General features: G+C 42.1%; 1 protein-coding gene across 3 annotated transcripts in view; it reads left to right on the top strand.

Annotated features, from left to right (window-relative positions):
- Window positions 1–17796, top strand: part of ITGA8 (integrin subunit alpha 8) — a 174737-nt gene that overhangs the window by 121331 nt on the left and 35610 nt on the right. For all 3 annotated transcript variants that reach the window (XM_019497862.2, XM_006271243.4, XM_059729045.1), the window contains one exon: window positions 1585–1743. In XM_019497862.2, coding sequence (XP_019353407.2) covers window positions 1585–1743 — 159 coding nt within the window. The remainder of the gene's footprint in view (window positions 1–1584; window positions 1744–17796) is intronic.

Here is a 17796-nt window from a genome sequence, read left to right as displayed (position 1 = left end):
CCAGGCTGCATCTTATGCTCCTGTGTTTCTAGGATGTCTATTATAATTCTGAACAGCTGGCTGGGACCAGCCTCTGAAATCCAGGACTGTCCCAGGACAATGGACACCGTTTCTATAAACAATGGTAAAATAAGTTGCCTTTAAAATCGAACTATAGAAATCACAGCAACTTGAAATGAAACAACCTATTGTCCGCTCCCCCATTAAATGATTTGTAGCTTCTAAAAATAAAAACTTCATAAGTAGATTTCATTTTGTTTAATATTCTGAAGCATACACCTTTCCTGCATGTGTTTTTACTTGTGAAGATTCACTGATTAAAAGCAAGGGAGTTCAGCTTAGACTCAAGTACTTTGAATGAATTATAGAGAATACAGCCTATCTTTGGAATTTGATGGATGGCCGTTGTTCTTGGGGGTGAAACAGAGTACTTCACATGTGTTTACAATTCACAAGCCAGTAGTCAGGAAAAGCTAGACAATTAAATTTAAACAAAATTATACTTAAACTGAATTAAAAGTGATCAGACTATGAAAAATAAAACATTACAGTCCAATTACCCAGCTTGATAGATTTCTACAACTATAATAAACATATTCCCATCACAGCCTTTTTGGGCTCTGCTCCAATAGTGCATTTTTACATACATGCAAATTTAAGGGCACCTGAGTTGTTCCACTGAATAAAGAATCTTCATAGACTGTTTATTCATAATCAAAGAATTTACTGGAAAGAGCTAATGTTGAAAGACTGTTTCATTTGGTTCCAGTTATATTTCAGAAACCAACATTATGTTTTCCTCATAAAAACCCTATGATTTTATTAAAATAAATAAATATATATATATATCTATATATGGATACTGGCAGTAACTCACCTGGCGGCCTGCCCTGCTCTTCATACCTCTCACATGACCAAACAGAATATCATTCTCAAACATTTGTCTTAGCGTATGCTAATGTTAAAATAACAAGGTAGTAGAGACTGGGCCTATACTTTTTAAACTCCTTACCTGAATTTTACCAAACTTCCCCAAAAAATCTCTGTCCTACAATGAGCTGTGATTGGAGATTTCAGGAATACAAGGGTTTGGTTTTTAGGGATAGCTGATATGAGGAAAACTAACATTTTATTAACAAGAAACTAGCCTAAACCTAAATCTGAAATGTGATTAAATTCTGGCATTGATGCAACAACTCTGAATTTCCAGTAACTCAACTGAAGTCCATTTTATATACTTTTAAATGAGAAACGACTATACTGCTGTATTGCTACCTGCTCATTTTCTAGGTAATTTCAGACCTTTGGTTCAGATTAGAAAATACAAGTGGGAAACCCATGAAATAGTTTTACTTATTGACTGGGCCCTAGCATATCCGCTGGCCTACTTTGTCACTTTAAGCAAGTCATTTTACTTCTCCAGTCTCATTCTGTAAAATTAGAACAATATTTACCTTTATGGTTTGATGCTTTGGGAAAGACCTCAAAGTAACATCAAGTAATGTATAAGGTCTGGGTAGCTGTGGGTTTTTTTCTCAACCTTGACAAATAGTGTACTGATTTTGTTTTTTATTTGTTTGACAGCTGCACAATATAGGACCTGGTGCCATCAATGACACCCTACTCCATGTTGGTTGGCCTGTGTCCAATCAGGTGGAATTTCTTCTTTACATTCTCCATATTCAGACACATGGACCATTGCAGTGTCAAACAAGTTCTGCTATCAATGAATTGCAAATAAAGGTAGTATGCTTGCTACTGTTTCTAGGTTGGTCTACATATTGGTTGTCAGATTTCTTTTGACTGCCACCTTCCACTTATCAGCAGTTTTCACAGAACTGTTCAGAACAATACCCAGGTAATTTTCCTGGGAAACATGGGAAAACATGTTATAGTTAGTTTACAATGTGTGAAATCCGACCAGCTGCATACTATGGTGTGTGTGAAACTTCTATGAAAAGAATCTGGTTTCTACTGTAGCGTTGCAGAGCAGAGCATTGGAGATGAGATTCCCTTTCTGAAATGGAGTTTTGTTTTCTTTTAAAGAGGCCATTTTGTTATAGCTCTAAGTAGATAATGCAAGATTTTGTAGCACTCATAGTACTCTGAAAATCCATATACCCTAAAGAATACCTTAATTTGCAAATGCCTTCTGTATACCAGTAAGCCATACACCCATAAGTGACATAAATAGAATTAAAAATATAACTTCTAAGGGAAAGACTTACACATGTCCGCGTGTACCAGAGCTCTTTACTTCAGCTCTTTCACACAGATTGTTAATACAAAATCAAAGTAGTTGTTTATCTAATGCACATTTCACTTTCTGATAAAACTCTGGGTAAATCTTATTACATGCACTTGGACTAATTTTTGTGGCTGAAGTCCATGGTCTTACAACTTTATCACAAAGTTAACTACAGAAGAATAATAACTCTGCCCCATTTTTATATTATTTGCTAAGTGTTGTTTTTTTGATTCTATGAAACTTTTCTCTGGTTTCAGAAGCCATTTTCATTCTTGCTTCTTTCTTATCTAGTTCTAAAAGTATTTGCTTGCTTTTAACAGCATATATTTGAGAATCAAGTAAAATGATCCATCAGAAAATGTCTAGTTAATCAGTTAATTACCACTGTATGCCCCTTTTCTATAAACTAATTTAAATTGCTGTTGAATGCAGATACAGAATAAATGCATTGTAGAGACTAGAGCTTAATTTCATTTGCACTCATTTCAGACCATGTAACATCATGTAACTGATACTTACATAGCTAAGTATATTATAAGTGCAACCCAACCAAACCTTGCTAGCCATAGAGAAATATGCAAGTAGGATGATCAGATCTTTACTTCAAAGAGTTTATTGCAGAAAGAGAGAAAATTAAGTAAAGTGGAAAAAACATCTAAGGTAAATTGCTCGGGACAGTGAATTTATTATTCACCGAAAAAAATTCCCACATCTATATCTAGTTTCTTAAAAATATTTCTAAACTACCATTTTTTGTTCCTTCTCTCCCTCTTCTTCCCCCGCCACTACTGGGGAGATCAGAGGGTGTGGTGTACCTTGATTTTAGCAAGGCTTTTGATACGATCTCCCGCAACATTCTGGCAGGCAACCTAAGGAAGTATGGGCTGGATGAATGGACTGTACAGCGGATAAAATATTGACTGGAGCATTGGGCTCAGAGAGTAGTAATCAATGGCTCGATGTCTAGATGGAAGCTGATACCAAGTGGAGTGCCCCAGGGGTTGGTCCTGGGGCCACTTTTGTTCAATGTATTCATCAACAACCTGGAAGATGGCATAGAGTTCACCCTTGGCAAGTCTGCAGATGACACCAAGCTGGGGAGAGTAGTAGATACGCTGGAGGGCAGGGCTAGGATTCAGCGTGACCTAGACAAATTGGAGGATTGGGCCAAAAGAAATCTCACAAGGTTCAACAAGGACAAGTGCAAAATCCAGCACCTAGGACGGAACAATCCCATGCAGCAGTACAGGCTGGGGGCTAATCAGCTGGGCAGCAGCTCTGCAGAAAAGGACCTGGGGATTATGGAGGACAAGAAGCTGAATATGAGCCAACAGTGTGCCCTTGTTGCAAAGAAGGCTAACAGTATACTGGGCTGCATCAGTAAGAGTGTTGCCAGCAGGTCAAGGGAAGTGATTATTCCCCTCTATTCAATACTGGTGAGGCTACATTTGGAGTATTGTGTTTAGTTTGGGGCATCCCACTACAGAAAAGATGTGGACAAATTGGAGAGAGTCCAGTGGAGGGCAACAGAAATGGTGAGGGGGTTGGGGGACATGACTTCTGAGGAAAGACCGAGGGAACTGGGCTTATTTAGTCTAGAGAAGAGGAAACTGAGAGGGGACTTAATAGCAACCTTGAACTACCTGAAGGGGGGGTTTGAAAGAGGATGGAGCTAAACTGTTCTGAGTGGTGGCAGATGATAACAAGGAGCAATGATCTCAAGCTGCAGCAAGAGAGGTTAGGTTGGATATTAGGAAAAAAAAATTGCCACTAGGAAGGTGGTGAAGCACTGGAACAAGTTACCTAGAGAGGTGGTGGAATCTCCATCCTTTGAGGTTTTTAAGGTCTGGCTTGACAATGCCCTGGCTGGAATGATCTAGTTGGAGATTGTTCTGCTTTGAGCAGGGAGTTACACTAAATGACCTCCTAAGGTCTCTTCCAACCCTAACTTTCTGTGATGCTACACCCCCCGCCCCCCCTCGCTGAAATAATTTATGGGTAGAATTTCATGCCATCATTACGAGTTGTCTAAATGTGCTACCTGTTGTCTCCTAATGTTGGTGAGATTACCTGTACATTTGGGTACATTCTTAGATACCTAGAATGAATACTAGTAGTTTGATATTTTCATCAGATTGATCAGACTGGCTATCATGGCTTCTTCATTCTCTGGATGCTTCCTAAAATTGTTGAACAACACATTTTCTGTAATCAAAATCTATGCTATGTCTTTGGGAACATGGTTACCAGGATGCTATTCAGCTGCCAGTTGAAAGCTCTTGTCTGTACTCTTCTTGGTATTAACAACAAGGATATGCAGGTAATAGAGGAATCTGCATTTTAGGCTACTTTATCTGGTATCAGGAGGCCAGTTGCATAACAAATATCACTTCTGTCAGCACCCTAGGAGGCTGAATTGATTACTCTTGATGTTTATTAAAACATTTTGATATCTTCCAGTGAAAGATAGTGTGGAGTATTAACTTCATATAAATGAGGTTGTTGGTGGTGTTATCTGTTTTGATGAAGATACATATCCAAACCTTACAGTCTTATAAGTTGTTCCAGTTAGAAAGACAAATTAACAATTGATTCAGTCATTTCTTGTTTATTTGAAAAGAATGTACAAAATTCTTTTTTGTTTTTGTTTTTGTGAACTCAAAAGAACAAATCAGATATTCTATCCTTACTAACATCACTCTCTGAACCCTCTGGCCCAAAAGCTCTTGGGTTTTCTTGCTACGCTTGTTCAGGTAGTGCTGGTACTTCCTTTCCTCTCTGTTTTGCTTTTCTGTGTATTTCAAGTTGAGAAGTCTCTCATCCTCATGTGCCTCTCCCCAAAACAATGATCTGCAAAGCCCCTCCATCTAATGCAATTAGATTCCTGAGCATCCTTGCATTTGTTTTTGTTTGGGGTGCTTAACTGTTTTTCACAGCTATATTAAATAAAACGCGGTAGATACATCTACCAGCCCAAATCCAGTCTACTCCCACATTGTACATTTTGATCAAAAGTTTCTTTCTTGGGAATGAAAAAACTCTAAGACTGCAGTCTTTTATTATTATCCTTTATTTTTCCCTTCTCACACCCAAAGTCTGGAACTGTTTAGCAGGACAGAATCAAACTTCTACATCATGCAACTATAAAGGAAAAATAATGGTCTCCTGACACAAAACATTACAGAAGGTGTGTTCTGTGCTTTATTCTGTTGACTATATGTAGTAACGGTTACATCATTTCTTTTTCTTGTTAAATTTCTCAGTCTTTAATTTGAAGAAGTTTGCTGTCATAGACATAGTATTTATTTAGTTTTTGGATTACATTGTTTATGGACATGCCCTGCCTAGATAATACACAACACATTGGATATGATTTTATTGGAGTTATTAGCAATTATTGGGGCATTATAAATAATTAAATTGCTTCACATTTTATAACATTCATCAGTTTCATTTAGCATAATTAGTAGATTTTCTGGTGAAACAGTTTGTTTTTTTATCACAAAATGGCAATTTGTCAAAAACGGTATAGTCCAGCGGAGAGCTTTCGTTAGGAAGATTTAAAAACTCCAGAATGAATTAGAGGAAGGGAAGAAGAGACAGATCCTTTAGAGTAGCTGAAACCCGTTAGTTCAGACAGTCAGCTGGTGTGTTGGAGACCCAGGTTCAAGACTTTTCTCTCGCACAAAGCAGGGATTACAGGTAGTATCTTCCAGATACCAGGCCAGTGCCCTCATCATGATAACATGCAACAAAGGCATGATGATTCTGTGGAGGCTTTTGGGTTCTAAGGCATGAAAGACTTGAGTTTATTTCCCTGCTTCACCACAGACTTTTCATGTGATCTTGAATGAACCCTTTTGTCTCTTTGTCCTTCTGATCTCCATCTGCAAGATGGTGATGGTAGTAGTAATTCCATAATTTGCAGGGTGGTTCTGAGCATAAATGCTTTAGACATTGTGACATGCAAAAATCTAGAACTCTTGTTTCCAAACACGACTACCAAGTACACTCTTAGGCATTGTGAAGCATTCAAATCATATTGATGGTGGGGTCATACAAGTACCTTAGATAGCATGTCTGTCTATCTCTCTCTTCTTCTGCTTCTTGTCCTGTGAGTATTTACTTTATTTAAGGGTATTTAAGAGAGATGGAGAGAGTCCCGCCCAGAACAACTGTAATAGTCTAGTAATTATAGGATTCTCCAGGGATGTAGATACCCAGGTTCAAATCCTTGTTCTGAATCGCATCCCATGTGAATGTTGTAACCAGTGGGTTATTGGTTAGTGTGTGGTGAAGATTTGTTTTTTAAGCTCATTTAAAAAAAAAAGGAATTACAGATCTCAGTTTTGTTCCAGTGCAGAACAAGGAGAATTGGGGGGCCTCTTGAATAGGGAGAGTTGGAGGAATCATGCTCACCTTCAATTATTTATATTAATACAGGAAATGAACATAGGGTAAATCTTAGGATTGTCATTGTCTAGTATATTTAAGGTGCAAGGTGCCAACAACTGAAAACTGCCTGGTGGACAGGCAAAGATGCACATTAAAAGCAGAGTTCTAATATCTATATGTCAGCTTTGATGGTCTGTTCTTAGCTGGCATGTGTAATGGGTTGTTTTTTTAACATTGTATATTACATGTTAAGCCCAACATTATCTAAGAAGATAAACTTTAACGTCATAGGAGTTGTTTTAGAAGTCCATATTTTGTAGCGGCCTTTAAGCACTTAGAATTACATTTAAACTTTATTAATAAATCCAGTTTATCAAGTAACAGATTAGCATTTAAACATGCATCTAATCCCCTAGGGTGTCCATTAAGCCATATTTTTGTATTCCTTGAGTGCTCCCTTAGTTCAAGTCAATGTCCACAGAGAACCGTCTTGTGTTCTTTTCTTTTCTTCCTTGCAGTCTCTTACAGTTCCTTCTCATAGAATTTGCACTTTCCTTCAGTATTCAAAGAAGTTTTTCAAACATTTTGGTTTAGAGGCAGGAAAAGATTCTTTGTCATTAAATTCCAAGAACTTCTACTAGATTTCTAAGTAAGCATCTTTATTTTTAGTTTTCCCCCTTTCTTTGCCACGGAACACTGATTTGATAGGACAAGTTTTCCATTACTAAAACTTCCCAAACTTTTAAAAAACAGCCAGTGATTTTAAGATTGCCGCTTCTCTTCCAGCTTTTTGCAAATGTAATTCTTGCAGCCCGTAGAAGATGAGTGGTCAATTCTGTGTTACTTATGTTACAAAGCTTTCGGAAAGATTCAGAATTTTTTTTTTAAATATTTCAACAAATATACATTGTTTCTGAGTATCCTACAAGACTGAATTTCTAAGCATAGTGTTAGATGGAATGTGACAAACTAATGAGAGTTCTCATGTATTATGCCTGATGAAAGGATTCATACAATGTGTTGTTAAGTCATAAAAGCTTTCCCTTTACCAGAAGTAGGAATGGGCCTATTGGTATCACTGGTTTCATATTACATTGAAATGCGTCTTTAATTAACTCAGGGTGGAAACAGAAAGCACCTTTGTGCCACCATAAAAGTGTTATGGTGGCACAACGGCCAAACAAACAGATGTCCACACTCCTTGTCACACCACAAATAGTGTCTGTGATGGAAGTGGTATTAATGTGTGCCTCTATTTAGCAGCAGACATCTGTTTACTTTATGATGTGAGCGCGTGGGCAGTCTGGAGCTGCCGACACTCTCGAGTTGCCTCAGGCAGGTACTCCTTAGGAGCCCAATATTGTGTACCCTGGGAATTCCTAGGCAGAATTTAGTCCCATCCAGCCCTGGGAGCACCTACCTAGCTTTCCCCACTTACAGAGATGCAACCCTGGGATCTCTGGGTGTGCCTCAGTAGACAAGGAAAGTTGGGTTTTCCTTGCTTACTGGTGCTTACCTTGGTAAGGAGGGAAAGACAGAATTTCCCCACTTACTGAGACACATCCTCAAGATCTCCAGGGTGAGCCTAGGTAACCAGGGACGGTCAGGGCTTGTTGGGAAAGCTTGGGGGAATTCCATGGGTATGCAGGACTGGGTCCCTCAAGCCCCAGGAAAACACATTGCCTGTTGTCCGGCAGGACGACATAGATTCATAGATTCATAGATGCTAGGGTCTGAAGGGTCCTCAATAGATCATTGAGTCCAATCCCCTGCATAGGCAGGAAAGAGTGCTGGGGTCAGATGACCCCAGCTAGATGCTTATCTAACCTCCTCTTGAAGACCCCCAGGGTAGGGGAGAGCACCACCTCCCTTGGGAGCCCATTCCAGACCTTGGCCACTTTAACTGTGAAGAAGTTCTTCCTAATGTCTAGTCTAAATCTGCTCTCTGCTAGCTTGTGGCCATTATTTCTTGTAACCCCCGGGGGCGCCTTGGTGAATAAAACCTCACCAATTCCCTTCTGTGCCTCCGTGATGAACTTATAGGCAGCCACAAGGTCGCCTCTCAACCTTCTCTTGCGGAGGCTGAAGAGGTCCAGGTGCCCCAGTCTCTCCTCATAGGACTTGGCCTGCAAGCCCTTAACCAGATGAGTGGCCCTTCTCTGGACCCTCTCCAGGTTATCCACATCCCTCTTGAAGTGTGGTGCCCAAAACTGCACACAGTACTCCAACTGCAGTCTGACCAGCGCCCGATAGAGGGGAAGTATCACCTCCTTGGATCTGTTCATCATGCATCTGCTGATGCATGATAAAGTGCCATTAGCTTTTCTGATGGCTTCGTCACACTGCCAACTCATGTTCATCTGGGAGTCCACTAGGACTCCAAGATCCCTTTCCGCTTCTGTGCCACCAAGCAGGTCATTTCCTAGGCAGTAGGTATGCTGCACATTTTTCCTCCCTAGGTGCAGCACTTTGCATTTCTCCTTGTTGAACTGCATTCTGTTGTTTTCTGCCCACTTGTCCAACCTGTCCAGGTCTGCTTGCAGCTGTTCCCTGCCCTCCGGCTTGTCCACTTCTCCCCACATTTTTGTGTCATCCGGAAACTTGGACAGAGTACACTTCACTCCCTCGTCCAAGTTGCTGATGAAGATATTGAAGAGTATCAGTCCAAGGACCAAGCCCTGCGGGACCCCACTGCCCACACCCTTCCAGGTCGATACTGACCCATCCACTACGACTCTCTGGGTATGACCCTCTAGCCAATTCGCCACCCACCGGACTGTGTAGTCATCCAAGTCACAGCCTCTTAACTTGTATACCAGTATGGTGTGGGATACCGTATTGAAGGCCTTCCTGAAGTTTAAGTATATGGCATCAACCCCTACTCCTGCGTCCAGGCGTTTTGTAACCTGGTCATAAAAAGAGACTAGATTAGTCAGGCATGATCTACCTGCTACAAAGCCGTGCTGGTTTCCCCTCAGCATAATTTTTCCTGCTGGGCTCTCGCAAATGTGAACCTTGATAATTTTTTCAAAGACTTTGCCTAGGATGGAGGTGAGACTGACTGGCCTATAGTTGCCTGGGTCCTCCTTCCTCCCCTTCTTGAAAATGGGGACCAAATTGGCCCTTTTCCAGTCCTCTGGGACCTGGCCTGTGTGCTATGAGTGTTCAAATATTCCCGCCAGTGGCTGTGCAATGACGTCAGCCAGTGCCTTCAGCACCCTCGGATGGAGCTCATCCTGCCAACTTAAAGGCATCCAGTTCCTCCAAGTGACACTACACCATCTAAGGGTCTACGCATGGTAGTCTGGTGCCCTGCTGCTGCCTCTCTACAACCCCAGTGAGAGCCTTGTCTTGCCCCTCACTTAGGAACACTGAGGCAAAGAACTCGTTGAGGAGTTCAGCTTTGTCCCCCCTGTCCATCACCAATTGCTTCTGCCCATTTAATAGAGGTCATTCCACCCTGGGCCTTCCTTTTACTCCCTATATATCTAAAGAACAATTTTTTGTTATCCTTTCCTTGGGATGCCATCCTCAGCTCCACGGTAGCTTTGGCCAATCTAACTGCCTCCCTACAAGTGTGAGCATAGGAGGTATACTCCTCTTTGGTAATCTTTTCCCATTTCCACTTTTCATATGCTCCCCTTTTAGTCTGCAGGCTGCCCTGGATTTCTCTGGTCAGCCAAGGAATCCTCCTGGCCCCTTTCCCTCTTTTTCCTCACATCAGGTGATGTGTTTCACCCAGTGAACTGAATCAGCTGTCCCAGGACACATCCCAGCAGTTGATCTGCTTCATTTGGCACAGTCATTTTTACCCTCAGTGACACTAACAAGAAAAGGCTAACTGTTTTTCCATTCTTCATTGTTGCTAATTTGTGTCTAAACTGTTTTCCTTTCTACTGACCTGGTTCTTTCCTCATAGGACAGCAGCAATAGAATTTAGGGAACATTCACACAGATGAGGGTCTAGTAGCATCCTTTCCACTAAAGCATTGTTATACCATTTTCTGGAAGCGTATATTTAGATATCCTTGTTTGTGATGGCAGATACCCCAAAAGTAGCTGGGTTTGGCTCAGTGTCAAAAGATTTAGCAAACCACATTTCTATGTTTTATATCATCAGAAATAAGGTATCCAATTAATTAAGCATAACTGATTCCAGAGACTTCTTAAAATAAACAGCGCTTCTTGAATTTAGCCAGTAGTCTGTTAAACATCTTGTGGAAAAAATGGAGTTCTAAATGCATCGTACATCCTCTGCAGATCAATAGGGATTTGAGACTCTATAATGTAATGAATGGATATATATGGGTCTAGCCTACACTGGGGGCTAGTAATCAATGGGCGCATCTACATGAAATGCTTAATGAATAAAAGACTAATTCCACTGCGCATTAGCATGGCAGACAAAGCCCAAGCTAATGCACTGATGCACAATAGATTTAGTTTAATGCACAGTAACATCACCAAAAAAACATTTATCTGTGTTAATGCACAGTAGCACCAATTACGGTGCATCAAGTTAGTACGTGTCATTACAGATACTAAAGTTAATGTGTGGTAATTATGGTATATTAATGAATGTGTAGATGCAACAGTGTAGCTACATCAAGCTTCCAGTTTAGAGAGATGAAAGTGTTATAAACCCAGATTTTTACTGATTAAAGAACTGAGCAACACAGGCTGCATCTTTTCACTAAATTTTGGCATTGCATTGTTTGGGTTACAGGTTTGTATTCTTTCTCTTTGTTTCCTCTTACAGAAAGGGAGTGAGGGGAAGGGAAAGGAAGTAGAGGGGAAACAGAAATAACTGCAGAAATTCCTGCTTTTCATCAAAGCCTAGTAAATTTTGCCACGATTTTTTTTAACTATAAAAATGTTCATGTAGGTAGGAAAGCCATAATGAGACACATGTTGATGAGGAAATGCTCTCACAGTCTGGAGCAGAGGTTCTCAAACTGTGGTTTGTGGACCACCACTGCTCCACGATCTCCATTAGGGTGGTCCGTAGGAAGGTTGCAGCACAATCGAGAATATCTGTACTTGTAAGTTAAGACTGCTGATATTAAAATATGAGTTGTATGCTTTGATTTGTAGATCAAAAAGTTTATTATGTGGTCTGCTGAGACCCTCAGCAATTTTCAAGTGGTCCATGAAAAAAAAAGTTTGAGAGCCACTGGTCTAGCGGTTTACTCGTGGGCAGTTAATCTTGGTTCAAACCACGAGCAAATCCTGGTTTTCAGCAACCTTGTCTGTATGAACTAGTGCTTTAACCAACTGCAGTTAAACTGATATCTGGCCTGCAATGGCTGATATGCCCAGTGTGGATAAGAACTATTTATGCTTCAGCTTCAGTCAGGCCATCACAGTAATGCTGCATGCCCCAAAAGCAGTAGAGCTTCTCTTAAGTAACTTTTCAAGGTGATTCGGAGTGAAGGGCTGATCGGGCAGAAGTGCTTCCTTTTGCTTTTTTAAGCTAACCAACCCAAGAACTACTGGCATGTGATATACAAAGAGAAATGAAGTATCCCTCTTCCCTCCTAGCCACTGGGTTCAACAGGAATTCTTAACTGTAATTTTCACTTGCAAATTAAGCTGGGAGCACTATACTCAGAAAGAAGAGTGTTACAGCTCTTAGTGGCATTTGCAGAGGATACATGTGTGCATGTGTGTGTGTATTTTTTACTCTTATTTTTTTTCCATTTCCTTTTCCCCATGCCCCTTTGTACTGTGATATTTATATCTGTTGCATCAATGAGACTAGCCAGGAATATGATGTCATATCTGAGTCTTGAATTTAATGATGAGTAGTGTTAAAGTAAACATCATTCTTGCATGGTTTTGACTACAGCACACAGGAAGGAACGTATTAAAAGGAAAATAATGTAGTTTCTTTATACATGCAATCTGATAATTAAGGTAAAGATTTCCAAATGAATCTAAAGTCATTATGTGCCTGACTTGCATGCCAAATTTTCATTGACTTTGATGAGTTTGGGCATGTAACCCTGTTAGGCTACTTTGAAATACCCAGCCTAATATGACTTGGATAGTTTCAAATATTTATGGCTAGCACTGTATCCTTCTGCTTCACTGAATCTGCTTTGTCTTTACAAAGGTTTTCTTAAGTTTTTCTTTATTTTTTCTAATTGGTTGGAAAACCACATAGTTTCAGCCATTTTTCTTTACTACTTCTGGTGGGTTTTGTTGTAAAGAGAAGGTGCTTTAAATGACCTTGAATCTATGAGATCCCTTTTGTCTTTTTCTTTCCCCTCCTTCCTCTCTGAAAAGTATTCCATTGTAAGCATTTAATCTCCATTTCCTCTTACCATCCAAATGCCTTTTCAAGTGTGATCTTGAAGCAGCAATCTTATTCTTAATTCATAATGTAACATTTAATTTCTTCCATTCTGTGGATCTCTTCTCAGAAACCTTTATTTTTTTCCAACAAGCACAGAAGTTCAGCTGTTAGTATTTTTCATTTCAGGTTCTCTTTTTATGGTGAATATTCTGCATGGAAAACAATTCTGGAAGGCAGATGATTAAAAATGATTCTGAGGGGCCTGTACATGCAAATACGCCAAAGGGGCAAGCAACCAACTGGGAAAGAAATATACAGTAGTTTTGAATAGAAATATTTTAAAATAGATTAGAACATAGAGTATTGCCTGGAAAGAAAAAGAGTCAGTCTACTTTTCAAATGAGGTTTTAAATAGGGAAGGAGGATACTGGAGGGGCAGGGGAGCTTTGTAGTTCAGAAATTCTGTTTCAGATGACAAGGGTGTAGGTGTAGGATGACAGTGCTTCAGAGGAGGAAGCATTTACACACCAGCAAGGGTGACTGTGTTAAGGGAAGCAGAAAGTTTGGGATAGATAAATGTTGCAACTTAGATGAGGCATAGATGAGGAGTTAAGTGTATGAAGTGTTGTAGAAACATTGGATCACATCCAGTCTCACTGGCACAGGAAGGAAAAACTGTATCTCTAAACTAACCTCATGAGCCAGTGGGGAGATACAGCCTCCAAGAAAATGTCTCTACTTCTCCTGTCCTGATGAAGTTCTGTCTGTTCAGACAGAGTCTATACCCTTAATTTCTAGTGGAAGATACACAAATTATGGGTACAGAAAGGAGACTGGGAAGCAAGATTTACCATAATATTACTGGCAGTGCCTGAAAAAAGTATGGTTGTGGTTCCATTTTGTGGTACATGTAAAAAGATGATTAACAATATGACATATGAAGACCTGGAGGCTAAGCAGACTTTAATGTTAAAGTTTGTAACCTATGCATAAGTACCACATTTACTCAAATATAAGATGAGGGTTTTTCTTCCCTAATCAGCATTGAGAAAAAAGCTCCTCATCTGACATTTGCATCTAAGGAAACCTCATTAAACACATTGTCTATCACTAAACTGCTGCCAAAAGCAGCATGTGCTCAGTAATATAGTATTTCAGTTCAAGCAGCCCCAGCTTTAGACATTCTGTTGCTGTCTTTGCTATTTTTACTGCCTTCGCCTTTTTCTGTTTTCTTTTCTCTCCACTTTTCCACCTTTATCCACTCTTCCTCTGTCTCCAGGCCTTTGTTTCCACTCTTCATTTCTCTTTCTACTTCCTGGTTTTCAGCCAACACTGCCATTGTTTTGGGGTTTGGGTTTCCTCCTGCCATCCTGATGCTTTATAGATCTCTTTCTTTGCTCTTAAGGTATTGATCAGGCTCTCTGATAATCACTTGATCTTGGCTAAAAAGCTAAGATGCTGATGGGAACCTACCACAAATCTAGGTTAGTGCAGCTTACTGCGCACAGTCCTCCTCAGCACTGACTCTTTTTCAAGTCATGGTGAGCCACTACATTGCATAATTTCACTTTCCTCTTCACTTCCACAGCTGAGCTGTACCTTTCCCATTTCCAACGATTCTTGTTTCTTCACCAGCCTTAAATATCTGGAAAACATCACCAACCAGGGCCCCCAACAGTTCATCCAGAATCCCTGTGTCACTAAGCCTGTCTTGTTTCATCAGAATGGCACCGCCCATTCTGAGGTGGGGCTAAAGCAGGTTGCCTTGTGCCTCATCAGCATATAAATTTTTGGAGGATCACAGGACTCATGACAAGAACATAAAGTTCCACTTATGAGGGGGCTAATTAGCACATGGGTCCTTTGTGAGATGATGTCTGGAACACACACATATATTGAGCAGTGCTGAGCTGTGGAGTCACTATAGCTTGAAATGCTGTTGACTCTGCTGGGGCCCAGCCCAATGAACTGTATGGTAAATCATGGTCCTTTTAGTTTTGGACTAATATAATTTATAGTATTTGTAAGTATGCACAAAATGCTGCTCCACCTGCTGCATAAAAGGTTATGAAGCACCTTGCCAAAGCTAGCAGTATTTTCAAAACAGGTAAATTGCATCAATTCTGGATGAACTAAAGTCTATTGGTACCATAGTAATTTGCCTATATTGAAATTATTACAGTCATGTTTATTTCAAAGTCAATGAGTGCATCTACTCCCCTTGTGAGGTTTGCTCCCTTTTGAGGTCTCTGGCACGCCAGCTGGAGGAGCTCCAAGCCACAGTCCAGAGACTGCGCACCATCAGGGACTGTGAGCAGGAGATCAACTCCTACTTCCAGGCCCTTCTCCCCCAGGAGGCGGAGGCAGACCACGGTCTCCCTCCAGGACAAGGGAGGACTCAGGGACCTCCTATTCTGTCTAAGTTGCCAGCTCCTGCAGGCACCACATGCTCTACTGTAACTACTGCCCCTGCTCTCCTAAAGACAAAACGCAAAGTGTTTGTTGTGGGAGACTCCATCCTGAGGGGGACTGAGGGGACAATCTGTTGCCCTGACCCCTTAACCCGAGAAGTCTGTTGCTTCCTGGGAGCCCAAATCCAAGATGTTGCAGAGAAGATCCCTAAAATCCTGTAGCCTACTGACCACTACCCTATGCTCCTTATCGATGTGGGCACCAATGACACAGCTCGGAGTGCTCCCAGCCAGGTCATGAAGCGCTACAGGGATTTGGGAGCAGGTCTTAAGGGTCTGGGGGCTCAGGTGGTGTTTTCTTCAATCCTCCCAGTCTCGGGTTTTGGGCCGAGGAGGGAGAGGAGGATCCAGGTAGTTAACCAAAGACTGCGGTGCTGGTGTCATTGGGAAGGCTTTGGCTTCCATGACCACAGTCCGCTCTTTGGTGAGAGAGGCAGTGAGCTGCTGGGAAGGGACGGCCTCCACCTCTCTCCACTCAGGAGGAGGCTCTTCTCAGCCAGACTGGCTGATCTGCTCCAGCGGGCTTTAAACTAAGCCTGCCAGGGGACAGGGGGACTACTGCTACTGCTGGCCCACTGAGCACCCCCTGCAAAGCCAGCAGGCCAAGGCACTTAAGGGAGCCCACCCCTTTCCCAGCCCTGGAACAATCTGTAGGCAAGGCAAGGGCCCCCAAGGGGACACTTGCCTGCCTGTACACAAATGCCAGGAGCTTGGGGAATAAACAGGAGGAACTTGTCCTCCTGCTTAACACAAAGAAATATGATGTCATAGGGATAATGGAGACCTGGTGGGACTCCGCCCATGACTGGACCACGGGTATAGATGGCTATACCCTGTACAGGAGAGATCGAGGGGATAAAAGGGGCGGGGATGTAGCTGCCTATGTTAAGGAGAGCTACATGTCCCTGCAAGCTGATTTTGGCAACTAGGGTGGACGACTGGAGACTCTCTAGGTTAAAATCCATGGGAAACATGGCACAGGGGACACAATGGTGGGAGTCTACTACAGACCTTCCACCCAAAGTCAAGAGCTTGACCAGGAGCTTGCCAGGGAATTGGCTGAGGCTGCATGCTCCCAGCCCATGGTTGTCATGGGAGACTTCAACTACCCAGACATCTCGTGGGAAGAGCACTCAGCCAAATCCGAGCAGTCACAAAGCTTCCTCTCATGCGTGGATGACCTCTATCTAACACAAAAAATCTATGGGCCAACGAGAGGTAAAGCGCTGCTCGACCTGGTACTGGCAACTGAGGATGACCTAATCAGCAACCTAATGATCGAAGGGAAGCTGGGTGACAGCAACCATGAACTGATCACCTTCACCATCCACCATAAAACTGGCAAGTCAGTCAGCCATACAGAAGTCCTCAACTTCAGGAAAGCTGACTTTCATAAGCTTAGGAGGCTTGTTGGTGAGGCCCTAAGGGACCATGACCCCAAGGGGAGGGGAGTTCAGGAAGAGTGGTTGCTCCTCAAAGGAGCGATCATAGATGCACAAGCTAAGGCTATTCTGTCTCGGAGGAAAGGGAGCAAAAGGGCACAGCAGCCCCCTTGGCTAAGCAAGGAACTACCAGACCTTCTGCGTCTAAAAAGAAAGACCTACAGTGGATGGAGGACAGGATCCACCTCCAAGGAGGAATATTCCACACTGGTCTGGACCTGCAGGGAGCGAACCAGGAAAGCCAAGGCTGTGACGGAACTCCAACTGGCTACTAAGATCAGGGAAAATAAAAAGTCCTTTTTTAGATATGTGGGGAGCTGGAGGAAAAGCAAGGGCAACACTGGACCCCTGCTAAACCAGATGAGACAACTGATGCCCAACGCCCAGGAAAAAGCCAACCTACTAAATGGTTACTGTGTGTCGGCCTTTCACCAGTCCCATGAGACACCTCTGCCCATCATGGGACATGGAGGCCCGAGTGAGGGAGACTCCTTGCCCTCTGTCAATGCTGACCTTGTGAAGGAACACCTTGAGAGGCTGGACACCTTCCAGTCAGCCAGCCCTAACAATCTGCACCTCAGGGTACTCAAGATCCTATGACCCCAGCTGACTTCCTGCCCTTCGGGCAGGGGGCTGGACTCAATCTTCCAAGGTCCCTTCCAGCCCTAATGTCTATGAAATCTACACACAATGTTTTCTGTGGAGCTGACTAAATTAGCTCTGCAGTAAACATCTCAGCATCTATATGTGTGCCCCTATTAGGGCACAGGAAACTAATAAACTCCACAGCCCATTGTATTTACACATACTACCCTTCTGCGGAGTTTTTTTGTGCATAGCAATACATGTGTAGATGCTGAACAGGCTGGCTGGGGCACAAGGGTGCTTCAGTGCATGGGCTGAAACATCCTCATGCCCCAGCCAGTCCCTCCACAGCACGTT

Source organism: Alligator mississippiensis, chromosome 5 (assembly GCF_030867095.1).
Source record: "Alligator mississippiensis isolate rAllMis1 chromosome 5, rAllMis1, whole genome shotgun sequence".
Taxonomy (NCBI): domain Eukaryota; kingdom Metazoa; phylum Chordata; order Crocodylia; family Alligatoridae; genus Alligator; species Alligator mississippiensis.
Note: the sequence above shows the minus strand (reverse complement) of the source record. Positions and strands in the feature narration are given on the sequence as shown.